At 44.0% G+C, this 27,586-nt stretch overlaps 1 protein-coding gene across 3 annotated transcripts in view; it reads right to left on the bottom strand.

Annotated features, from left to right (window-relative positions):
- The window catches only part of NSRP1 (nuclear speckle splicing regulatory protein 1), an 86,971-nt gene that overhangs the window by 57,752 nt on the left and 1,633 nt on the right, over positions 1-27,586 (bottom strand). For all 3 annotated transcript variants that reach the window (XM_077294285.1, XM_077294284.1, XM_077294286.1), the window contains exon 2: positions 8,209-8,296. In XM_077294285.1, coding sequence (XP_077150400.1) covers positions 8,209-8,296 — 88 coding nt within the window. The remainder of the gene's footprint in view (positions 1-8,208; positions 8,297-27,586) is intronic.

Raw genomic sequence — 27,586 nt, 5'->3', positions numbered from 1 at the left:
CCTGCGCCGCCGGAATGCTGCGATCATTTTTGATCAGTGTGCCGGTCCGTGACCGCTCCTGGCACATTAGTGCCGGATGTCAGCTGTAATAATCAGCTGACACCCGGCGGCGCTCCCCCCGTGAGCGTGGCTGATCGACTATGACGTACTATCCCGTCACTGGGAATTAAGACCCAGGTCACCTCGACGGGATAGTACGTCATATGGGATTAAGGGGTTAATGTTCGGCCCCGATAAAATAATAAAGCCTATACTAGCCTCCCATGCCAGCTCCGTTACAGTGGTGTCGGTAATCGTGGTCCTGGGGCTGTGATGTGGTGGAATTACACTTGACGCCCAATCAGTGCTGGCATCACTGCCTCCACCTTCGGACAAACTGAACATGAAGAGGAAGCCTGGGATCAGCTGCAGCCCTGGCTTTATCTTCATGCTCAAAATGTCCAAAAGCGGAGACAGTGACTCCAAAAGCGGAGACAGTGACTCCAAAAGCGGAGACAGTGACTCCAAAAGCGGAGACAGTGACTCCAAAAGCGGAGACAGTGACTCCAAAAGCGGAGACAGTGACTCCAAAAGCGGAGACAGTAACTCCAAAAGCGGAGACAGTGACTCCAAAAGCGGAGACAGTGACTCCAGCGATGATTGGGCGCCGGGTGTCATTCCACCGCATCACAGCCCCAGGCCCGCGAGTGCCAACACCGTGGAAACGTAGCCGGCACGAGAGGAGAGTATAGGCTTTATTAGGTTACTAGCTGTACTACCCGGCTTCGCCCGGGTTAATGACTGCTGTTAGCAAAATAGAATGTGTTAACAAAAATTTATTCTGCACACAAAAACCACAAAACAAATAGATAGAAATGTAATTATTAAAAGGCAAAAACTAAGCAAATAGAAGCATTTCACAACATATATTAGCTTTGTTATACTGAGAATGTCTTTGTTGCCTATATTAACCAATCAGAGCTCAGGTTAATTAACTGTAGCAAAATAGAAGCTGAGCTGTGATTGGTTGCTATTGGCAGCCTGATAAATCCCCAGCCAACAGGAAGCCCTCCCCCCTGGCAGTATATATTAGCTCACACATACACATAATAGACAGGTCATGTGACTGACAGCTGCCGTATTTCCTATATGGTACATTTGTTGCTCTTGTAGTTTGCTTATTAATCAGATTTTTATTTTTGAAGGACAATACCAGACTTGTGTGTGTTTTAGGGCGAGTTTTATGTGTCAAGTTGTGTGTGTTGAGTTGCGTGTGGCGACATGCATGTAGCGACTTTTGTGAGATGAGTTTTGTGTGGCGACATGCGTGTAGCAACATTTTGTGTGTTGAGTTGCATGTGACAGGTTAGTGTAGCAAGTTGTGTGCAGCAAGATTTGTGCATGGCGAGTTTTGCGCGTGGCGAGTTTTATGTGTGGTGCATTTTGAGTATGTGCAAGTTTTGTGTGAGGCAACTTTTGCATGTGGTGCAACTTTTGTACATGTGGCAATTTTTCTGTGTGTGCAAGTTTTGCATGAGGTGAGTTTTCCATGAGGTGAGTTTTGCACGTGTGGCGAGTTTTGCGTGAGCCTAGTTTTGCATATGGCGAGTTTTGAATGTAGCGAGTTTTGAGTGGTGACTTTTGTGTTTCGACTTTTATGTGGCGAGGTTGGTGTGTGTGTGTGGTGAAATGTGTGCTGAGGGTGGTATATGTGTTCAAGCACGTGGTAGTGTGTGGCGCATTTTGTGTTTGTGTTCATATCCCCGTGTGTGGTGAGTATCCCATGTCGGGGCCCCACCTTAGCAACTGTACGGTATATACTCTTTGTCGCCATCGCTCTCATTCTTTAAGTCCTCATTGTTCACATCTGGCAGCTGTCAATTTTCCTCCAACACTTTTCCCTTCACTTTTTCCCCATTATGTAGATAGGAGCAAAATTGTTTGGTGAATTGGAACGCGCGGGGTTAAAATTTCACCTCACAACATAGCCTATGACGCTCTCGGGGTCCAGACGTGTGACTGTGCAAAATTTTGTGGCTGTAGCTGCGACGGTACAGATGCCAATCCCGGACATACACACATACATACATACACACATTCAGCTTTATATATTAGATATACCTGTATGTAATCTCCTGTATATAGTATATACCTGTGTGTCATCTCACCTATATATAGTATATATCTGTGTGTCATCTCCTGTATATAGTATATACCTGTATGTCATCTCCTCCTATACATAGCATATACCTGTGTCATCTCCTCCTGTATATACTATATACCTGTAGGTAATCTGCTCCTGTATATAGTATATACCTGTGTGTCATCTCCTCCTGTATATAGTATATACCTGTATGTCATCTCCTCCTGTATGTAGTATGTACCTGTATGTCATCTCCTCCTCTATATAGTATATACCTGTGTGTCATCTCTCCTGTATATAGTATATATCTGTGTGTCATCTCCTCCTGTATATAGTATATACCTGTGTGTCATCTCCCCTGTAAATAGTATATACCTGTGTGTCATCTCCTGTATATAGTATATAGCTGTATGTCATCTCCTCCTGTATTAGCCCTCGTTCACACGTTATTTGGTCAGTATTTTTACCTCAGTATTTGTAAGCTAAAATGGCAGCCTGATAAATCCCCAGCCAACAGTAAGCCCACCCCCTGGCAGTATATATTAGCTCACACATACACATAATAGACTGGTCATGTGACTGACAGCTGCCGGATTCCTATATGGTACATTTGTTGCTCTTGTAGTTTGTCTGCTTATTAATCAGATTTTTATTTTTGAAGGATACCAGACTTGTGTGTGTTTTAGGGCGAGTTTCGTGTGTCAAGTTGTGTGTGTTGAGTTGCGTGTGGCGACATGCATGTAGGGACTTTTGTGAGATGAGTTTTGTGTGGCGACATGCGTGTAGCAACTTTTTGTGTGTCGAGTTGCATGTGACAGGTTAGTGTAGCAAGTTGTGTGCAGCAAGTTTTGCGCATGGCGAGTTTTGCGCGTGGCGAGTTTTATGTGTGGTGCCTTTTGAGTATGTGCAAGTTTTGTGTGAGGCAACTTTTGCATGTGTTGCAACTTTTGTGCATGTGGCAATTTTTCTGCGTGTGGCAATTTTTCTGCGTGTGCAAGTTTTGCGTGTGGCGAGTTTTGCACGTGTGGCGAGTTTTGCATGTGGAGAGTTTTGCGCGTGGCGAGTTTTGAGCGGCGACTTTTGTGTTTCTACTTTTATGTGGCGAGGTTGGTGTATGTGTGGTGAAATGTGCACTGAGGGTGGTATATGTGTTCGAGCACGTGGTAGTGTGTGGCGCATTTTGTGTGTGTGTTCATATCCCCGTGGTGGTGTGATTATCCCATGTTGGGGCCCCACCTTAGCAACTGTACAGTATATACTCTTTGGTGCCATCGCTGTCATTCTTTAAGTCCCCCTTGTTCACATCTGGCAGCTGTTAATTTGCCTCCAACACTTTTCCTTTCATTTTTTCCCCATTATGTAGATAGGGGCAAAATTGTTTGGTGAATTGGAAAGCGCGGGGTTAAAATTTCACCTCACAACATAGCCTATGACGCTCTCGGGGTCCAGACGTGTGACTGTGCAAAATTTTGTGGCTGTAGCTGCTACGGTTCAGATGCCAATCCCGGACATACATACATACATACATACATACACACACACACACATTCAGCTTTATATATTAGATTGGGGCATAACATTTAGTTTAAGAAGGGGTTGTCCTAGTAGTGGACAACACCTTTAACTTTATTCTCCACGCAAAGTTCCGGTTTCAGACACAGGGGCGGTGCTGGTTCTGTCACCGGTATAGAGAATGTCGGCTGTAACCGAGCCCCGGCATTGACTGTCACTTGCTCTGTATTGGGGCCGGCTGTCAGTTAGTGCTGTGGCCGCCGCTTTCTCCACTCAGATCGGTGACAGAACCAGTGCAGGCACTGCCCCCGTGACTGAAACCGGAATGCTGCAGGGGAAATAAAGTTCATTTTCTCCTCCCAGAATTCAGGTAAGTGCCGGTACCAGGCAGGCTAATAACACTATTAACCTGCTGATTACCCTCATATTTGCAGATTAATAGCTGTTTTTTTTTGGTGGTGACAGGTTCCCTTTAAGAAAAATCCTCCATTAGGGACAGAACTAGTCTTAAATGCCCTCTATGGTCATCGACAGTGTCAGGAATCAATGAAGTAGAAGCACGGGGTACCAGTGGCCGTCTTTCTCTTTCAGGAAGAGGAAGCTTTAGGAAGCCACAAAAATGGTCTAAAACTATTACAATAAGAAACACATTTTATAGGGGATTCTACCCACAAACCTTTGTTATATAAAAAGGACAGATCCGGGAGGAGTTCAACCACTGTGACCCCCAACAGGAGGACCCGCTTGACCACTATTACATTCAGTTTGCTCCCCTTTGTATTTGGGGAGAGACTGCTGCACCACTTTAAGATAAAAACGACACTACATTTACTGGGTTTTTTTGAGTAGCCAAAAACCTTAACTAGGTGTCAGTGGTGCACTTGTTTAGCCCAAAGCCAATGACTGATTGTCTACTGTATAAGGGATTGTCCCAACAAACAGACAGATGATGACCGGGAAGAGAACCATTTTTGCAATGTTTACACAGTGCGTTAAAAATCCTGCATTTTGCAGAACCAGCAAAATAAATGAGATGTCTTCAATCTCATGAAAACGTTGCTTTTTTTTTTTTCTTGCGCATTTTAACCATTAATGTGCATGTCTTCAAATCTGCAGCATGTCAATTCTTTCACGCTTTTGGTAGTGCTTTTTACCAATCCAAATAAAAGCAGTAAAAATGCAGAAAACAAGCAGCAAAAAGGCGTACATTATATGCCGCATTTTTTCCAGCATTTTCAGTGCAGAAAAAAAGAAATGCTGCAAAAATGCAACATGTGAATATACCCCAATGATATTTCGACTGACAGCCTTCTAAAATGTAAGGTCAGCAGTAATCGCTGCCAACACCTCAGGCGGCAATTTATCTCCGGTAAGAATTATTGATGAGCAAATAAAAACTATACCAAAATAAAATAAGACACACGATTTCAGGTTAAAGAAAACCATGCACAATGGGTAATTTCACCTCCGATTCAGCTCGTCTCCAGTCAGTAAGTGTTCCTGACAATGTACAGATCTACATATGCCATTAAGGACTTGTAACAATTAACTATGATTACTCCGGTAACATTACGTTTCTTAGCAATGTGTGCTAAGGACGTCATATGCTGGGTTTTCTCCTGAAATAAACACTACGCTTGGCTTCGTGGACTTTAGAAACTTCCCAGCTTTGGAAAGAACCCAAATAATGAATCACCTTTGTTATGACAAAGCAGTATCCTTCTCAGCTAAGGGGCTTTAGAAACGACCTCTGCCCCCCGAACCCGCTTTACATCAGTGAAGAAGAAATGGATATGAAAATGTCAGATCACCACATTTCCCCATAAAATCAACATGAAAAGAAAGTGGATCTATATAGCTACTATGCAACGCTAGGTTCCCACATTATGGCCCCATACGGTTGTTAATGGACGAACAATTCGGCACGCAAGATGCCCATCAGCATGACTCCTGAGCCCTACAGATGTGTCTAGTGGCCATATGAAAGAGGCATCTCATCCTCAGGGAGCTTTCTCACTTTCTCATGGTGACCTACTCTGGGCACAGTAACTTCATCGCTCAGGTGTTACAGCATACGTGGGCAAAAAAGAGGAAGAGAACGGATTCTCCGGTGCCACCGATTGGAAGTACCAAACATCAATATTAACCCTTGTTTAACACAAGCAGTGCTCTTGCGTCTGAGCAAATTAAACATTGACAGATCCCCCGGCCCAGATGGCATTCATCCACGGATACTGAGGTGGCATTACTGTGACTGGCTGGCCGCATTACCTCATCAGAGGTTATAAAAGGACTGGCACCGCCGCAGTTGGCACACCACTGCACAGCTCAGGGACAGTTCTTATTGGAGGGAGAGAGTAGCTGTCCATAATCAGCACAACGAGACCCGCTTCTGTGCCTACCTAAACAGTCGCTGCTCACAATTAAACATGAAGCTTTGCACGCGGACCAGGTGGAGATAGAAGACATTGGTCCCTTTAAAAACAGGGTGGCACATGTTAAGGAGCTGAAACTCCTAAACCCTTCATCCAATTTTAATGTGGATACCCTCAAATGAAAGCTGAAAGTCTGAACTTCAACTGCATCTGATTTGTTTTGTTTAAAATTCATTGTGGCAATGTCTATAACCAAAATCAGAAAAATGTTGTCTCTGTCAAAATATATATATGGACTTAACTGTATCTGACCAGATTTTTAATGCCACTGGGGAGGGGTAGACATAGATAAGCACTTTCGCCTGTCAATAGAAAATGCTGACCGGGTCACTAATAACAATGAACAAAGCCTGGATTAGCCCAGAATTCTACACATCACCAGATGACAGAAGCACAAAGTGTTTTTAATCTTCAATATTTGAATCAGGCCTCCCAGTTGTTGCCTTAAAGGTGCATGGATGACCCTCCTTAGAATTTTTCATGGCTTTGCACTGTGTGCAGAGCCTTTATAAGTGTAAAAGTGCCACACCTACACAATTTTTTTATGAGACACTCCAATTGGTGCCTTGAAGGGTATATGGATGACCCCGATTGTAATTTTTGACAGGCTTTACCATTTTCACTCCCCCCCCTCAGCCCCCACACACCTCCTTGTAGGGTCTGTCAAGAAAAATGCTCGGATTTCGCATTGACTCTCTCATTATATTCGTTATTTAAAAAGAGCATTAGAAATTGCTCTGTTTGATCAAAGAGCATTTTAGTGCGATCCTCAGCATTCGGCGGTCTGACTGAATCACTGACACCGGTTTAGGGGTGGGTGGGATTATGGGAGGGGGAATATTCATTTAGTATTAACATAGGTTTTACTAGCCAGCACACGACAATATATTTTCAGGGGCAACAGCAACATAACAGGGCAACGTACAGCAATAAAAGTTACACATCCTGAAGGTGATGCCCAAGCTCTACAATTAAGGTACAAAAAATTACCTGACAGATTAACTTTACTGATGAGCAGCATGGTGGCTCAGTGGTTAGCACTGGGTTCAAATCAAGGACAAAATGTGCAAGGAGATTTCTACGTTCTCCCTGTGTCTGCGTGAGTCTCCTCCGGGTTCTCCGTTTCCTTCCATACGCTAAAGACATACTGATAGGGAACTTACATTGTGAGCCCCAGTGGGGACAGTGATAATGATGTCTGGAAAGCGCTGTGAGATATGATGGCAATATAAAAGTGAGTGAAAAACTATATGTAATAGATCGTTCAGTGCACAACACAAAAGATCATCTCATACACTGATCAGCAGATTATTTATTATGCATTGTTTATATAGCACCTACATATTCTGCAGCATTTTACAGACATCATCATCACTGTCCCCAATGAGGCTCACAATGTAAATTCCCTATCAGTATGTTTTTGCAGTGTGCGAGGAAACTGGAGAACACGGGGAGAACAAACAAACTCCTTACAGATGTTGTCCTTGGTGGGATTTGAACCCAGGACCCCAAATCTGCAGGGCTGAAGTGCTAACCACTGAGCCGCCATGCTGCCAGACTGTAAGATGATACTAGTTCACGATAATCTTGCAGTGGAAAAGAACCTTTAGTCTCCACTGCTGCTCAGAGTCTACTACATGGACGTCATGTTGACAGCGGTGCAGCCAGTCAATGATCGCATTCAGCTCACCAATTGTCTGCACCGCTGTCAACAGGACATTAGTGCTGCAGACAGTAGCAGACCCTGGGAGCAGCACCGGAGACTCAGCGCTGGACCCAGATAGGCAGAAGCACAGCAGGAGTTTTCATGAAATTGGAAAAATTATTTGGTATAAAACCAAAAACTCCATTTGCATGCAACAGTTTGGGGGTTCTTTCCCCACCTATCAGTGTCAGGTGGCAAACTAGTTGGTTGGATGAAAGACCTTAAATTGGTCAGGTGAAGGGGGGTCTCCTAAAAAATAACCCCAAAACCTTCAAATCTATCATAGGGAGATTTATAGGTGATGCAATGATCCCTGGGAAATAAAATACCAAATTGCCTCTTCTCAGATGACGCGAGACCCCTTGCAGTACACGGTGACGGGGTACCAGGAGGTGCGCCCAGATCGCTGACCGTTACTAGCGTGTTTCTCTTACCTCCTCATCAGAATCATCTGCGAATGCTGAATGCTTGGGTGCACAGACATTTTTCTGTTGCAGTTTCTTGGGTAGAATAAGTCCATACCTGTGAAATACAAGATCCAGATGTAAATATTTGGTAGTAACTGTACACTAGCACATAAATATAGTCCATTTCACAATCCATTTCACATTTTCTTGGAAAAACAAAAAATGCTGAGTAAGTACAAACAGGCTACAAGTAACAGTCTGAGGGTACGTGAGCGAGTAGCCAACATCTAGTCTGAGGAAGCCTAACCCCAGCGGAGAAGCGATGGCTATGCCCCACGCCACACACTTCCCAATGACCTGCCTCCTTCTCAGAGCTGAGTGCCATTGATTTATGCTGCGACCTGTCGAAATGACAATGAATCTACAAGAGGGAGCACTGCTAGATCCTGTATGTCACCCTGCTGTACTGAGGGTCTTCACTCTCCAGCTTAGGAAGAAGCTGACCTATATAATATTTTGTACAAAATTATCAAACTGTAGCTGACGAGTATGAGGGTCATTCCATGGTAGCTTAGGTTACAACACAATATAGTAACTTCCGTTACAAAGATGATGGTAACTTACCTGACAATACGTTTAATCCAATAGATGGTAACATATTGGAACGCAAGTTACCATCAGCTTACTATACTGTGCGGTAACGTAAGTTATCTATATTTCTTGTAATAAAAACTGTTGCATTTAACTTTAGAGGTTAAAATAAATTTGTTAAAGTTGCTGAGACTATGGTGTTTTAATACAATAAAAATCGTGCTTCTCCCCCGTTTACCAGAACAGAAAATTTGGCAGACTCATGAAGGACAATTGCCTTTCCTTTTTTTGTAACGCAAATTACCAAGTAATAGCACTGTATGTTATATTTAATTTTATTGTTGAAAAATCAAACTGTGCTGAAATCTATTGAGAATAGTTTAATGTACAATATACATTCACTCCTTTCTGTGCCGGCCTTCAAAGAACAGTCTGTAGCCAGTTTTTGGCTTGTGAATGTAATGTAAGTTACCATGGAATGACCCACAACTGGATGGATTGATCAGTCTCACACCATCTGTCACATTATCCTACAACTGTACCGGTATGTTCACATGTTGCATATTGCACCTTTTTTAGTACCAAAAACTGAAGTACGGTAGTGGCAAAAAAAAAAAAAATATAATATGCATGGACTTTTACCCGTTCTTTTTATTGGGTGAAAAGCGGTGAAACAGCCCTGCAAGATTTGACCTGCTGCTTGTCTTTTGCACAGTAGATAAAATATGCAGCAAAAACACGGCAAATACTCCACGTGAGACCACACCCTTAGGGTATGTGTCCATGTTCAGGATTGCCTCAGGATTTGGTCAGGATTTTATGCAGGTAAAATCCTGACCAAATCTGCACCTGAGGTCACTGGCAGGTCACCTGCGTTGTCCTTGCGTTGTTTGCGCAATGTAAGGACATGCTGCGTTCTGAAAAGATGCGCCGCATGTCCTTTTCCTGCCGCATGCGTCTTTTACTGCATAGTGGAGACGGGATTTCATGAAATCCCCTCCACTATGCTGTAACATCTGGACGCTGCGTGTTTGATGCTGCGGCTCAACGCAGCGTCAAAAACGCAGCGTTTCCTGAACGTGGAAACATACCCTTACCATCGTCAAGTCATACTTTCCTGTATGCGTAACATCTCCCGTTAGTGCCAGTTAAATCTGAAATATTGCAATGTACGCAGCACATTCAAGGTTTCCTCATGTCGGGAATCAGAAGTGGTTATGCAATTTTCACAAAAAAACTAGTTTAGATTTGTGACATTTCTTTCCATAGGAAAAAAACAGCGAGACAAAGATCATGCCCATATGTAAAGGAACACCTCCAGACAATAATAAATGAAAAATATATAAACTTTTAATTGGCAATGAACCTCAAAAACTACATATATGTGTATGCAAAGAACAATAACACACAACACTTAAAAACATTTAAAATTGCAAAGAATGCAAAAACAACAACATGCCTATGCTGGAATAATTGTCAAATCCTATGATAAGGAAAATGACGTCCCACAAGAAAAATATGCTTCCCCCAATAAGATGATCCAAAGGATCTACCCACACAGTCAAGATATAAGAATGAATAACCACTCAATGGTGTGGTGTCAATGTTGCAAAACCATAGCCCCTAGCATGAGGTGCATAATTCCTGTGCAAAATAACTGCAATAATGTGCAGATCATGGTAATGGAGTACAACCAAAAAAGGCCCTGGAAAAGATGTGCCTGAGAATAGAGTCTGAAATATAACTCAAAAAATGACTGTTATAAGATAGGCACATATGGCATGCAAGGGGAAGGGAGAGGAAGGACTACAGAATGTGACAGCCCAATAAAATGAAAACCTCAATCCCATAAAAAAACACCATCATACCAATAATGCTAATGGTCCAAAGCCCTGACCATGGGTGGAAGTCTGTGTGGAGAGGGGAAGCAATCTGTGGGTAGGCTCCCACGCGTATCGCCGCTCAGATGGCGGCTTCCTCAGGGAAAGATAATTATGACATAATAATCTTTCCCTGAGGAAGCCGCCATCTGAGCGGCGATACGCGTGGGAGCCTACCCACAGATTGCTTCCCCTCTCCACACAGACTTCCACCCATGGTCAGGGCTTTGGACCATTAGCATTATTGGTATGATGGGTTTTTTTTATGGGATTGAGGTTTTCATTTTATTGGGCTGTCACATTCTGTAGTCCTTCCTCTCCCTTCCCCTTGCATGCCATATGTGCCTATCTTATAACAGTCATTTTTTGAGTTATATTTCAGACTCTATTCTCAGGCACATCTTTTCCAGGGCCTTTTTTGGTTGTACTCCATTACCATGATCTGCACATTATTGCAGTTATTTTGCACAGGAATTATGCACCTCATGCTAGGGGCTATGGTTTTGCAACATTGACACCACACCATTGAGTGGTTATTCATTCTTATATCTTGACTGTGTGGGTAGATCCTTTGGATCATCTTATTGGGGGAAGCATATTTTTCTTGTGGGACGTCATTTTCCTTATCATAGGATTTGACAATTATTCCAGCATAGGCATGTTGTTGTTTTTGCATTCTTTGCAATTTTAAATGTTTTTAAGTGTTGTGTGTTATTGTTCTTTGCATACACATATATGTAGTTTTTGAGGTTCATTGCCAATTAAAAGTTTATATATTTTTCATTTATTATTGTCTGGAGGTGTTCCTTTACATATGGGCATGATCTTTGTCTCGCTGTTTTTTTCATGTTTTGTTACAGCCCATAGTGAACCTTCCTTTTTCTGATACATTTTGTGGTGCCCTCCACCTATCCACTTGATTTCTTTCCATAGGGAAGCAATAGCAGAAGTTACCAGCAGAGGGCGCAGTGCTGGGGGGAAGATGTGATGCCACAATGCAGAGCAGGGGTGGTCCTGCCGTGAGTGGGCAGGAGCCAGTTTTGACTAATGCCATGGAAGCTTGTGACTAGTAGGGGGAGGCCAGGAGGGCCTGCTCTGTGGTGCTGCCCCGATGACCAGGGAAGTAGCACAATGGAAAACATAACGTAACTTTGCACTAGCAAGGCAGGAGTCATATTTATTATGCGTTGCTTATATAGCACCATCTTATCCCGCAGCGCTGCAGACAATCATCGCTGTCCCCAATGGGGCTCACAATCTTCTACAGTTACCTTTGGGAGAAGCAGCAACTACTGGAGCAGACCTTGGAGAGACCAGGCTTACACATCACCAGCTGCAATTTTGCAGTTTTCTTACCGGTAATCTTCTGACCTGCGTAGGGTTGAATGTCAGGAATCACAACCTGCAGCCCACCATGCTATATTGTGCAGCCCCAACCTTCTGTGTACAGTAGTTTTCATTTCATAAGGAAAAAATAGCCCACTGCTCAGGAGCAGGGACCGGCAATCACTGCAGCCCTCGGGACATATCCGGCCTTCTGCCTGTTCCAGTCTGACCTGCGGACCGAGACAGCAGAGTAGCTGAAACAGTGGTCTATGGGCCACCCATGTCCTCCCCTGCCACCATCCATCCACTGCAGCCCGCTGACACAGCTGCTTACATCCTCAGGATGCAGACAGTGATGAATACATTGGTGGAGGACGGGACCGCCAACTCCATCTCCCACCAATCAGCATGTGAGACAGCAGACACGACCATGTCATTTCATAGCGCTGCCGAGACTCAGAGCATAGGAGACAGGAGCAGAGCCGGGGGAACGGGAGAGAGGTGTGTATGTGGTTTTTGGTTTGTTTTTTTTCATGGGTATGGGATATTTATATGTATATTGGAGGTTGTGCGTGTGGCTCACGCTGTATACTGTAGGCCATGTGAGAGCTCATACTGTATATATGGAGGCTATGTGGGGCTCACGCTGTATACTGTAGGCTATGTGAGGCCTCATACTGTATATATGGAGGCTATGTGGGGCTCACGCTGTATATAGGAGGCTATGTGAGGGCTCACACTGTATAGGTAGGCTATGTGAGGGCTCATACTGTATATATGGAGGCTATGTGGGGCTCATGCTGTATATAGGAGGCTATGTGAGGGCTCACGCTGTATACTGTAGGCTATGTGAGGCCTCATACTGTATATATGGAGGCTATGTGGGGCTCACGCTGTATACTGTAGGCTATGTGAGGCCTCATACTGTATATATGGAGGCTATGTGGGGCTCACGCTGTATATAGGAGGCTATGTGAGGGCTCACACTGTATAGGTAGGCTATGTGAGGGCTCATACTGTATATATGGAGGCTATGTGGGGCTCATGCTGTATATAGGAGGCTATGTGAGGGCTCACGCTGTATACTGTAGGCTATGTGAGGCCTCATACTGTATATATGGAGGCTATGTGGGGCTCACGCTGTATATAGGAGGCTATGTGAGGGCTCACACTGTATAGGTAGGCTATGTGAGGGCTCATACTGTATATATGGAGGCTATGTGGGGCTCATGCTGTATATAGAAGGCTATGTGAGGGCTCACACTGTATATAGGAGGCTATGCGAGGGCTCATATTGTATATAGGAGGTATGTCAAGGTTCATATATATATATATATATATATATATATATATATATATATATATATATATATATATATATATATATATATATATATATATATATATATAATTGCCTAAGGGGTACTTCCATCTGTTTGTAACTTCCGTAACGGAAATCCCGGCCGCGACCAATCAGCGATATTTGGGTGGGAGTTAAACACCGCTTCACTTTTTGCTATGCAGCATCAATAGTAAAAACAGATAATGTTAAAAATAATAAAAAAAATAACATTATATTCTCACCTTCCATCATCCGCGGCACCCTTTCCCGCTCCTCGCGACGCTCCGGTCCCAAGAATGCATTGCGGCAATGACTCGAGATCACGTAACGGTCTCGCGAGATTATGACGTAGCGGTCTCGCAAGACCGCTACATGATCATAGGTTATTGCCGAAAGGCATTACTGGGAAAGGAGCGGCGCGAGGAGCATTGCTAAAGGCCTGGGCTGGATCCGGGGGCCGCCGGAAGGGGAGTATATAACTATTTTTTATTTTAATTGTTTTTTTAACAGGGATATGGTGCCCACACTGCTATATACTACGTGAGCTGTGTTATATACTATGTGGGCTGTGTTATGTACTGTGTGGCTGTGTTATATACTGCGTGGCTGTGTTATATACTAAGTCTCTGTGCTATATACTACGTGGCTGTGCTATATACTGCACGGGTTGTGTAATATACTACATGGGCTGTGCTATATACTATGTGGCTGTGCTATATACTATGTGGCCTGTGTTATATACTGCGTGGCTGTGCAATATACGTGGGCTGTGATATATACTGCATGGCCTGCGTTATATACTACGTCGCTGTGCTATATACTACGTGGGGTGTGTTATATAGTACGTGGGGTGTGTTATATACTACGTGGGCTGTGTTATATACTACGTGGCCTGTGTTATATACTACGTGGCCTGTGTTATATACTACGTGGCCTGTGTTATATACTACGTGGCCTGTGTTATATACTACGTGGCCTGTGTTATATACTACGTGGCCTGCGTTATATACTACGTGGCCTGCGTTATATACTACGTGGCCTGTGTTATATACTGCGTGGCCTGTGTTATATACTACGTTGGCTGTTATATACTGCGTGGGCTGTGTTATATACTATGTGGCCTTGCTATATACTACATACATATCCTAGAATACCCGATGCGTTAGAATCAGGCCACCATCTAGTTGTATATAAGAGGCTATGCGGGGGCTCACGTTGCATATATGAAGGCTTTGTGCTCAATAGTAAGTGATAATATTAACATATTTAATTATTTATATTAACTGTTATTTTGAGCAGAATTAATTCAGTCTATTGGTCGGGCCCTCCACAACAGACACTGTATCTCATGTGGCCCCTCCGTAAAATTAATTGTCCACCCGTGATGAAAACAGATCTGGGTCTCTCATACATCTATAGACTAGGATTCCTTGACTCCCGTTTAGCTCTCCACAATAACATGTGGGTGTTTGTGATAGAAATATATATATCATGTAGATCTCACTTGCATGTATACCCCTCTATAATCATATATACTCATATGCTCACAGCTAATATATACATTATAATAAATGGTTTAAAATGGCTGACACGAACTGATATAACCCAGACAGATCATATGGGGTTTTCCATCCCAAAAAGCGGAACAGTGTCAGATGTTTTAACTCCTGATCAGATGTCTCCACTTTGTCCTAGATACAGAGCTCAAGTTTAGTTGCTTAATCTGCTGTCATATGAGCATTAATCACAATATTCCATATATGTTTAGATAACCAATCACAGAGGAGCTAGACAATATGGTAATTAACTAACCACCCCTGACAACCCCTAACCACTCCTTTCTATGTGAAAATATAAAACTATGTATGTACAATAAAGTACCAGTATTGATGGAATGTTGTTCTGTCACAGTTGTGTACAGTCCATTCTTGATGAGCGCTCAAAATACTCAGTCTAATTGGGAGCGGCCGCAGCACACACAGAGGGATAAATTTATCCAACCCAAATATTTCCATAACATGTTATGGTGGGGGTTGCCTAGGCATGTATGGCCTCGCTCCCACTTGTGTATAAAATTAGCGAGTGCAATGCAAGGGGTGGGGGATAAAAAAAATAAATTGCACTGCGTTCGCACCAATATTATTCAATGAGTCATGGTAGTGGAACCTGCATCTCTTAGACAATTGGGGCATATACTTTTTATATGCCATAAACATCTCAAAAGGTACTTCATTATGTTTTATTGGGGGCCTTGGAAGCCGTTGAATGTGGCAATGCTTTCCTCATACCAGGAAAGGCTGTGCACTCCTGGTCTATAGGATATCATTGCTGGAGCAGATTTTCCAGTACTATTCTATCGGCAGAGCCGTCCTTCATAACTATAGTGACCATTCTGCAGTTGGTCCACACTTTTCATTGGTTTGGTGTGTAAGGTAACAATGTGTGGTCTGTTGCTGCCCCCTGCAGGACACTGATAGTTAAAACCTTAGGGGCTAAACAAATTTCTACCAAAGAAATCAATCCAGGCCATCTTCTCACCAGAATGTGTCCTGTCAGGTGCATGGACGGATAAAAAATGTCCACTGCAAAGTCACTTCTGAAAAGTGTAGGTCACACAACAACACGCAAAAAAATGGAGCCAGACATGAAAATGTCAACTGTGGCCGATCGGATTAATTTACTTTATATTTTTATAGATCAGAAGGCGCCAATACCAAATATATGTATTTTTTTATTTTTTTTTATGAAAGGGGCAAGAAGGGGAGCGATTTAAAATTATATTTTTTTTTTTTACTTTTTTTCCCCACTGGCTTTAATAGTTCCCTGAGGAGAATCATCCAATCGCATGTGCTACATACAGGTGCTTCTCACTAAATTAGAGTATCATCAAAAAGTTCATTTATTTCAGTTCTCCAATACAAAATGTGAAACTCCTATATTATATAGAGTCATTACAGAGTGATCTATTTCAAGTGTTTATTTCTGGTAATGTTGATGATTATGGCTTACAGCCAATGAAATCCCAAAAGTCATTATCTCAGTAAATTAGAATAATTAATAAAAAATGAATAAAAATAAAAAGGTCCCTTAGTCTGTTTCAGTAGCTCTACAATCATGGGGAAGACCGCTGACTTGACAGATGTCCAGAAGGCAGTCACTGACACACTCCACAAGGAGGGAAAGCCACAAAAGGTCATTGCTAAAGAAGCTGACTGTTCACAGTGCTGTATCCAAGCATATTAATGGAAAGTTGAGTGGAAGGAAAAAGTGAGGTAGAAAAAGGTGCACAAGCAACCGAGATAACCACAGCCTTGAAAGGATTGTTAAGAAAAGGCCATTCAATAATTTGGTGGAGATTCACAAGAAGTGGACTGACTGCTGGAGTCAATGCTTCAAGAGCCACCACACACAGACGTATCCAGGACATGGGCTACAAGTGTCACATTCCTTGTGTCAGCCACTCAATGACCAATAGACAACACCAGAAGCTTCTTACCTGGCCAAGGAGAAAAAGAACTGGACTGTGGTCAGTGGTCCAAGCGGTTTTCAGATGAAAGTAAATTTTGCATTTCATTTGGAGGAGGAAGAGTGGAGAGGCCACAATCCAAGCTGCTTGAGGTCTAGTGTGAAGTTTCCACAATCAGTGATGGTTTGGGGAGCCATGTCATCTGCTGGTGTAGGTCCACTGTGTTTTATCAAGACCAAAGTCAGCGCAGCCGTCTACCAGGAAATTTTAGAGCACTTCATGCTTCCCTCTACCGACAAGCTTTTTGGAGATGGAAATTTCATTCTCCACCTGTCCACACGGCCAAAAGTACCAATACCTGGTTTAAAAACAACAGTATCACTGTGCTTGATTGGCAGCAAACTTGCCTGACCTTAGCACCATAGAGAATCTACACTCACTGGCCACTTTATTAGGTACACCTGTCCAACTTCTTGTTAACACTTAATTTCTAATCAGCCAATCACATGGCGGCAACTCAGTGCATTTAGGCATGTAGACATGGTCAAGACAATCTCCTGCAGTTCAAACCGAGCATCAGTATGGGGAAGAAAGGTGATTTGAGTGCCTTTGAACGTGGCATGGTTGTTGGTGCCAGAAGGGCTGGTCTGAGTATTTCAGAAACTGCTGATCTACTGGGATTTTCACGCACAACCATCTCTAGGGTTTACAGAGAATGGTCCGAAAAAGAAAAAAAATCCAGTGAGCGGCAGTTCTGTGGGCGGAAATGCCTTGTTGATGCCAGAGGTCAGAGGAGAATGGGCAGACTGGTTCGAGCTGATAGAAAGGCAACAGTGACTCAAATCACCACCCGTTACAACCAAGGTAGGCCTAAGAGCATCTCTGAACGCACAGTGCGTCGAACTTTGAGGCAGATGGGCTACAGCAGCAGAAGACCACACCGGGTACCACTCCTTTCAGCTAAGAACAGGAAACTGAGGCTACAATTTGCACAAGCTCATCGAAATTGGACAGTAGAAGATTGGAAAAACGTTGCTTGGTCTGATGAGTCTCGATTTCTGCTGCGACATTCGGATGGTAGGGTCAGAATTTGGCGTAAACAACATGAAAGCATGGATCCATCCTGCCTTGTATGGAGCATCTTTGGGATGTGCAGCCGACAAATCTGCGGCAACTGTGTGATGCCATCATGTCAATATGGACCAAAATCTCTGAGGAATGCTTCCAGCACCTTGTTGAATCTATGCCACGAAGAATTGAGGCAGTTCTGAAGGCAAAAGGGGGTCCAACCCGTTACTAGCATGGTGTACCTAATAAAGTGGCAGGTGAGTGTATATTGTCAAGAGGAAGATGGGAGACAGCAGACCCAACAATGCAGAGGAGCTGAAGGCTGCTATCAAAGCAACCTGGGCTTCCATAACATCTCAGCAGTGCCACAGGCTGATAGCCTCCATGCCACTCCGCATTGATGCAGTAATTGATGCAAAAGGAGCCCAGACCAAGTATTTAGTGCATTTACTGAACATACATTTCAGTAGGCCAACATTTCAGATCTTAAAATCAATTTTTCAAGCTGGTGTTATAAAGTATTCTAATTTACTGAGATAATCACTTTTGGGTTTTCATTGGCAGATGTACCGTATATATACTCGTGTATAAGCTGAGTTTTTCAGCACATTTTTTTGTGCTGAAAACGCCCCTTTCGGCTTATACACGAGTCAATTGTCCCAGAAGCCGGCGAGCAAGGGGGAGCGGCGGAGCAGTGGGTCACAGAGGCGGGAGCCGGCGGCTGAGACTAAAGCCTGTGCCGCTGCTGTAATAGCGCACAGTGCCAGCTGCCGGCTTCCAGCACAGATCCTACTCTGGTACCAGCGCTCCCTCGGTGGCACTGCATCTTCTTCATTCCGGCGCCAGCAGCTCTTCCTGTGCCGAGCGATCACGTGGCCCCGCTCATTAAGGCAATGCACATGCCCGTCTCTCCACTCCCATAGGTGTGGAGTGCATATACACTCACCGGCCACTTTATTAGGTACACCATGCTAGTAACGGGTTGGACCCCTTTTGCCTTCAGAACTGCCTCAATTCTTCGTGGCATAGATTCAACAAGGTGCTGGAAGCATTCCTCAGAGATTTTGGTCCATATTGACATGATGGCATCACACAGTTGCCGCAGATTTGTCGGCTGCACATCCCAAAGATGCTCCATACAAGGCAGGATGGATCCATGCTTTCATGTTGTTTACGCCAAATTCTGACCCTACCATCCGAATGTCGCAGCAGAAATCGAGACTCATCAGACCAAGCAACGTTTTTCCAATCTTCTACTGTCCAATTTCGATGAGCTTGTACAAATTGTAGCCTCAGTTTCCTGTTCTTAGCTGAAAGGAGTGGTACCCGGTGTGATCTTCTGCTGCTGTAGCCCATCTGCCTCAAAGTTCGACGCACTGTGCGTTCAGAGATGCTCTTAGGCCTACCTTGGTTGTAACGGGTGGCGATTTGAGTCACTGTTGCCTTTCTATCAGCTCGAACCAGTCTGCCCATTCTCCTCTGACCTCTGGCATCAACAAGGCATTTCCGCCCACAGAACTGCCGCTCACTGGATTTTTTTTCTTTTTCGGACCATTCTCTATAAACCCTAGAGATGGTTGTGCGTGAAAATCCCAGTAGATCAGCAGTTTCTGAAATACTCAGACCAGCCCTTCTGGCACCAACAACCATGCCACGTTCAAAGGCACTCAAATCACCTTTCTTCCCCATACTGATGCTCGGTTTGAACTGCAGGAGATTGTCTTGACCATGTCTACATGCCTAAATGCACTGAGTTGCCGCCATGTGATTGGCTGATTAGAAATTAAGTGTTAACAAGAAGTTGGACAGGTGTACCTAATAAAGTGGCCAGTGAGTGTATATTCATGACCTTAGTGAGTGGGGCCACGTAATCGCTTGGCTGGAAGACGGAGCTGCTGGCGCCACAACGAACGAGATGCAGTGCCAGCGAGGGCACACAGGCAGGTAAATAGGATGTTTTGGGTTTTTTTTAACAGGACTCATGCATACAAGGATAGGGGATAAATAGCCATGCATACAATGACAGGGACAGGGGAGCCATGCATACCAGGATGGGGATGAGGGGACAATGCATACCCGGCTTATACTCAATAACCTTACCCAGTATTTCATGGCAAAATTAGGTGCCTTGGCTTATACTCGGGTCGACTTACTGTATGCTCGACTATATACGGTATTTTTGTTTTTGCTCCTCTTCTTCACAGAGCCATAACTTTTTTTTTTTTTTGTCAAAATGGCCATGTGAGGGCTTGTTTTTTGCAGGATGAGTTGTGTTTTCGAAGGACACCGTTGGTTGTAACATATCATGTACTGGAAAACGGGGAAAAAATTCTGAGTGCGGTGAAATTGCAAAAAAAAAGTACTATATTTCATTAAATGCTAAGACTACCTGCCATTATGATTCTCCAGGTCATTACAAGTTCATAGACACCAAACATGTCATATTTTAACAGTCTCCGTTCGTGTTTAAAAATTTTTTTTTTTTTTTTTTTTTTTTTTTACTTTTGCCATGTTTCAATAGCCTCCATGGAAGGCTAGAAGCTGCCATAACTTGATCGGCGCTGCCACACACAGGTGATGATCAGATCGCCCCTATGTAGCTGAATTGCTGAGTTGCTATGAGTGCTGACCACAGGGTGGCGCTCACACATATCCGGCATCAACAACCATAGAGGTCTCAAGGAGACCTTTGGTTGTCATGCCGACACACCGATGAGCCCCGATCATGTGACGGGGGTCACCGGTGCGCGCATTTCCGGCCGGATGCGCTTGTCAAATGCCTCTGTCAGAGTTTGACAGCGACATGTAACTAGTTAGTAGGCACGGATGGATCACAATTCCACCCGCGCCTATTGTGGGCACGTTAGCTGTTCAAAACAACTGACATGTCCCAGCTTTGAGCTCACCACCGGAGCCCACATCAAAGCGGGGGTTTTGTCATCGGCGTAATAGTACGTCCGATGACAGTAAGGGGTTCAACTTTTTTTTTTAACTTTTTGCATGCTTCAATGGTCTCCATGGGAGTCTAGAAGCTGCAGTTCTTTGATCGGCTCTGCTACATACAGGCGATGAGCAGATCGCCTGTATGTAGCAGAAATGCTCACTTGCTATGAGCGCCGACCACAGCTCCATTTTTCACAAACCCGCACATTTCACATTACCACGCATGTTCATTGGATAGGTGATAACTGCTGGAAAAGGAGGATCTGACTGCTGAGATCCCCCACCAGTCTCCAAGACAGGGTACCAGATCCACTTATTGAAAGAAATGGTGGTCGCACATGTACGCTGCTACTGCATTAATTGTCGATGGGAATTCCAGAGACAGCCAAGCGATGTAGGTGGCTATCTCCATCACTCCCATAGGCACTGAATGGAGCAGCACTGCACAACACCATGAGGATTTCCATCCAACCAGGTAGATGAGGGGCGGAGATGGAGACAGTCGTTACAGTGTGAGGACCTCCAGCAAATCACACAGTTATCACCTAATTAGTGGACAGATGACAAATGACTGAGAAAACCCAAGAAATGAAAACTGTTAGGAACCTGAAGCCTCTCAGTCCCCCACTAATAAATGGTTTGTACATTAAATCTCACAATCGCTGGGGTCCGACCTCAGACACCTCCACTGTTCCAGAGCACCAGGGTCCTGGTCAACCGCTATTCGATTCACACAGAGCCCTGGTTCTCAAAATACATGGGGAATTCCAGCAGTCGAACCCCAAAGATCACAAAGTTATCCCCTATACTATGGATATGGGGGAACTTCCAAACAAGAGAACTATTCCTGCTTATAATGGTCCTGCATATCTGGAGACAAATCTACACATGTGTGCCTAAAGAACTTGTAGGAGTGTTGATAGTAGTATGTCAACCAGGACTCACCCAGGAGGGAGTCCCTTTGCCCAGACTAGTGTGGCTTCAGATGCTGTATACGAGAAGAAGGGGAGTGAAAAACGAAAAAAAAAAGAAAAAAAAAACAAAAACTATCCCTGTGTGGCCCATTAAAAAAAACCAAACACATAATCAGGTTCCTCGCATCATGTACTCATACACTTCATGCAGTTAATAGCCCTCTGTGTCTGTACTGCTACATACTTAGGCAGTTAACTGGTTCATGCAGCTTTACATGAACACCCGAGCCTTACACTATGGCTGGTCCAAATAACTAAAGCAATTGTTACCATCCACCTCTCGTGTCTCCCCTTTTCCTCATAGTTTGTAAGCTTGCGAGCAGGGCCCTCACTCCTCCTGGTATCTATTTGAACTGTGATTTCTGTTATGCTGTAATGTCTATTGTCTGTACAAGTTCCCTCTATAAGTTGTAAAGCGCTGCGGAATATGTTGGCGCTATATAAATAAAATTATTATTATTATTATTATTGATGAGCTCTGTAAAACCTCACCAATGATTGGCAGCTTTCTGACAGTGTTTTATCAAAATGACAGCAAGCAGGCCAGTAAATGATACATCGCTGGAATCAGGGTCTCTTTCTCTACATTATGCTCCTCTGAGATGGAGTTAGCACAATCTTGCTGACCGATTCCCTTTAACCTATCCACACTGTTGTGTCTGACCATTCTGTACATAGCTATGCTCCTCAATCTATTCACTGGTTTGGTGATCTAGTTTGATCCAATTATGTCTCTGACCACTCTGCATACAGATATTGCTCCTTAAAGGGAACCTGTTCCCCCCCCCCCCAGGCGTTTTTAACTAAAAGAGCCACCTTGTGCAGCAGTAAGGCTACTTTCACATTAGCGTCGTGCACTGCACGTCGCAATGCGACGTTGCAGCGCACTGACGCATACTGTGCAAGCGCCGCACAACGGGGGCAGCGGATGCTGTTTTTCAACGCATCCGCTGCCCCACTGTGATGTGTGGAGAGGCGGGGGCGGAGTTCCGGCCGCGCATGCGCGGTCGGAAATGACGGGCATGACGCACCAAAAAACGTTACAAGCAACGTTTTTTGGTGGCGACGGTCCGACGCAACCGTCACACGACGGTTGCGACGTGTGGCAATTCGTCGCTAATGCAAGTCAATGGAGAAAAAACGCATCCTGCAAGCACTTTTGCAGGATGCGTTTTTTCTCCAAAACGACGCATAGCGACGTGCAGTGCACAACGCTAGTGTGAAAGTAGCCTTATGCTGCATTCTGACAAGGTGGCTCTTTTAGTTATTGGTGCTGTAACTGCAGAAATAATCCGTTTTGTAATTTGTCCTAAATACCTTGTCTTCAGTCCCGGAGGCAGGTCTTTCCCCCCTCCTTCAGACGCCACACAGCCGTCACTCAAGTCTTCTTGGCACCGGGCGCAGCCTCCTCACCGCTGTTTTGAAATGAGCCGGCGCCTGCGCTCTTTTCTTCTGCCCTGGGCAGGCGCAGTGAGCGCTGCCCGTCCTCATATTCAGTCTAGCTGACTGCGCCTGTGCAGCCGCCCTGCCTGTGAATCCCAGCCCCGCAATGTGAATAAATCAGAAGACACTGCGGGGCTGGGATTCACAGGCAGGGCGGCCGCACAGGCGCAGTCAGCTAGACTGCATATGAGGACAGAGGACGGACAGCGCTCACTGCGCCTGCCCAGGGCAGAAGAAAAGAGCGCAGGCGCCGGCTCATATCAAAACAGTGCTGAGGAGGCAGCGCCCGGCGCCAAGAAGACTCGAGTGACGGCTGTGTGGCGTCTGAAGGAGGGGGGAAAGACCTGCCTCCAGGACTGAAGACAAGGTATTTGGGACTAATTACAAAACGGATTATTTCTGCAGTTACAGCACCCAGAACTAAAAGAGCCACCTTGTCAGAATGCAGCATTACTGCTGCACAAGGTGGCTCTTTTAGTTAAAAACGCCTGGGGGGGGGGGGGGGGTGACAGGTTCCCTTTAAATCGGTTTACTCCTTGTCTCGGTAATGCCATTAAATTATGTCTCCTTCTGCACCCGCCCTTATATCTTGCATCTCCCCTACCTTTCCTGACTGCCCAGATTTCAGTGCTTTCTTACAGATCATATATACCGTACTTACCTTTTCTGCTCTTAGGGTTCGCTCGTACTAGTGAATAAATAAATTGGTCCTATTTTCACCCAGGAGAGTGGGATGATTTTTTCTAAGTTGTTATCCGTATGCAGTTTTTTTTTTACTTAGCAGCTATCATTTACAATTTCCTATAATACAGAACTGTAATGTATCCATAAAAATCGGATGCCACTCTGATGGTCTGTGTGGCAAGTGATTATTCCCGTGTGCTGTCTGATTTCGGAGTGACATCACAGCATGCTGCGATTTTTTTTTCTCATGCCGAATACAACTAAGAAAAAAAAAAAAAAAGCAGATCTGCACTGATATTAGAATATGCATCCCAGTGGTACCGATGTTTTTCTTCTCTAATATCAAATTTCCCAGTGCCGTATGCTGAAAAATGTCCCCACACCATGATGTTCCCACCTCCAAACTTCACTGTTGGTATGGTGTTTTTGTGGTGATATGCAGTGCCTTTTGGCCTCCAAACATGGTGTTTACTATGGCATCCAAATACCGTATATACTCGTGTATAAGCTGACCCGAGTATAAGCCGATGCACCTAATTTTGCCTCGAAAAACTTATTGAACCGAGTATAAGCTGGGTATGCATCGTCCCCTCATCACTATCCTTGTATGCCCATTTCCTTATTCCCATCCTTGTCTGCGTGGCTCCGTATCCCTATCCTTGTCTGCATGGCTCCTTATCCCCATCCTTGTATATGTGGCTCCTTATTCCCATCGTTGTCTGTGTTGAAAAAGTAGCGAGATAGCTTACTGATTTTACGCATCATGATATTTTTTTTCCGTGGCACGTTAGTAATGAGGCACCTTTTTATAGGCCATCGGGTGAACAAGTTGATATTAGTTTTCAGTAAGTGGCATGATTGCTTTTCTAATTACAGATAGATTTGAGTTAGTGTCACAACTTTCCATGGTATTTTGCAAGTCTTTCTTCATTTGTTCAATACTTTTTCCATGTTCTATTTATCATTAATACACAACTTAATTTATGGACGTCTATGATTTCATTTCTTTGCCTGTGTAGACCGGATGGGTTGTTACCGACATTTAGAGAGAATTTCATGTCAATAACACCTTTAGTTTTAACATAAAGAACCCCGTTAAAATGTATTTTTATTAGATATACTTAAAATATTCTAAACAAAAATCCCACCTAGTGAGTGAATAAAGACCTTCATTAAAATTGGATATAACAATTAGTGTATTCAATGTATTATCTCAGTGGTATGGTATGGCCACACCAGGATACCAACAATTACACTAGCCGTTGAGCAAGATATTCAAGGCGTATAGGAGACCACAAAAAGGGTGAGGGGAGTTAGTCTTATCCTTGAATCCTCTACATCACCCTTCCTGTTCGCATGGGTTGGACCCAAAATCAACACACCAGTGGTGTCCCCACTCGAGCATCTACTATTCCTTGATATCCCTGCACGTTCCTGTCGGGGAAGTGGGTTCAGGACAAAGGCTCTATTGACACTGGCTGAATCACTAAGACGCATCCACTGGATCTTATACTGCATACTTTGAAGCAATGCAACATTTCCACAATATAACAAACAATTCAAAAGACTGTATATCACTGACTGATCACACAAGTTTGTAGATCTCTAAGTTACCCAATAAGGAAGATCAATGCTAGATATCCCTTAGACTCCCCTTCCTGAAGGTGGATGTTGGCACCCTATATTAAAACACCAGTGGTGCCCCCACTCGTACATCGTCTGTCCCTATATACTCCTAGATAAAGATAAATACACATGAATGCTCATACAAGGGACAGGCAAACATCAGGATGGGTACATAGATTATAACAATGCATTCACTAAAGGGTATGGGTACATCTACCAAACCATAATAAGACATAACTAGTCAAACTTAGCCCAATACAATGGGTATACAGGACAGATGAAAAACACAATACTAGATTGCTGCCGGAGATTCCTCCTCACATATCGTTGAGTGAGTTTTTAAAGGTGATAGGTACACAAGATATGTAGTATATACACTGCTCAAAAAATAAATGGAATACAAATACCATGTCCTACATATCACTGAAACATTCCAGTTGCAAATCTTTTTTCATTACATAGTGGGATGCATTGAGAACAATAACAAATTAAAATGATCAATGTAAATCAAAATTAATATCCCATGGAGGTCTGAATTTGGAATGGTGCTTAAAATCAAAGTGGAAAATCAAATTACAGGCTGATCCAACTTCAGTGGAAATGCCTCAAGACAAAGAAATGATGCTCTGCTCAGTAGTGTGTGTGGCCTCCACGTGCCTGTATGACCTCCCTACAACGCCTGGGCATGCTCCGGATGAGGCAGCAGATGTTCTCCTGAGGGATCTCCTCCCAGACATGAAGCAAAGAATCAGTCAACCACGGCACCTGCATATGGTCTCAAAATGGGTCTGAGTAACTCATTCTGGTACCCAACAGCAGTCAGGGTAACACTGGCTAACACATGGATGGCTGTGTGGCCCTCCAAAGAAATGCCTCCCCACATCATTACTGACCTACTGCCAAATCGGTCATGCCGGAGGATGTTGCAGGCAGCAGAACATAATCCACGGCGTCTCCCGACTCTGTTGTGTCTGTCATATGTGCTCAGTGTGAACCTGCTCTCATCCGTGAAGAGCACAGGGCGTCAACTTCGATTCTGCCAATCTTGGTGTTCTCTGGCAAATGCCTATCGCCCTGCACGGTGTTGGATTGTAAGCGCAACGCCCACTTGTGGATGTTGGGCCCTCATGGAGTCTGTTTCTGACAGTTTGACCAGACACATGAATTTTAGAGGCCTGCTAGAGGTCATTTTGAAGGGCTCTGGCACTGCTCCTCCTTGCACAAAAGGAGGAGGTAGCGGTCATGCTGCTGGGTTGTTGCCCTCCTATGTCCCCCTCCACATCTTCTGGTATACTGGCCTGTCTCCTAGTATCTGCTCCAAGCTCTGGACACTGTGGTGACAGACACAGCTACCCTTCTTGCCACAGTTTGCATTAATGTGCCATCCTGGATGAGCTGCACTACATGAGCAACTCCTGTGGGTTGTAGACACCACCTCATGCTACTGTACAGTACCTCTAGGGGTGAGAGCAATGACAAGTTGCAAAAGTGACCATAACAGCCAAAAAGCATGAGAACATAGAAATGGTCTGTACTGACCTCCTGCGCAATCACTCCTTTATGGGGGTTGTCTTGCTAATTGCCTATCATTTCTACCTGTTTGGTCCATTTGCACAAAAGCAGGAGAAATAGATTCACAATCTGTGTTGCTTCATAACTGGACAGGTTTATTTCACACAAATGTGACTAACTTATTTACGTGTTCCTTTTATTTTCTGAGCAGTGTATATTACAACATATCCACTTTGAGTACTAAAGTCCATATATCTATAAAGTGGTTGTCTAATTTAAGTGATCCATAGTTGTGCACTATTATATTACATCAACTGCCCAGACATTCATAAATCAACAATTAGCACATGAAGAGACAATCCAGCAGCTCTTAGATATGTGATAAAGCAGATAGATCCAATAAATAAATGTTAAGATAAATGATCAAATGATATAATCGATCTTTTTATTGAATTCCTCAATGAAAATGTATTTGGCATGAGGTTCACGTCAGAGATCAATGAGAAGGAAATCCCCTTTCTACATTTGATTGTTGCCAGAGATAAAAAGG

This window comes from Ranitomeya variabilis, chromosome 3, assembly GCF_051348905.1.
Source record: "Ranitomeya variabilis isolate aRanVar5 chromosome 3, aRanVar5.hap1, whole genome shotgun sequence".
Taxonomy (NCBI): domain Eukaryota; kingdom Metazoa; phylum Chordata; class Amphibia; order Anura; family Dendrobatidae; genus Ranitomeya; species Ranitomeya variabilis.
Note: the sequence above shows the minus strand (reverse complement) of the source record. Positions and strands in the feature narration are given on the sequence as shown.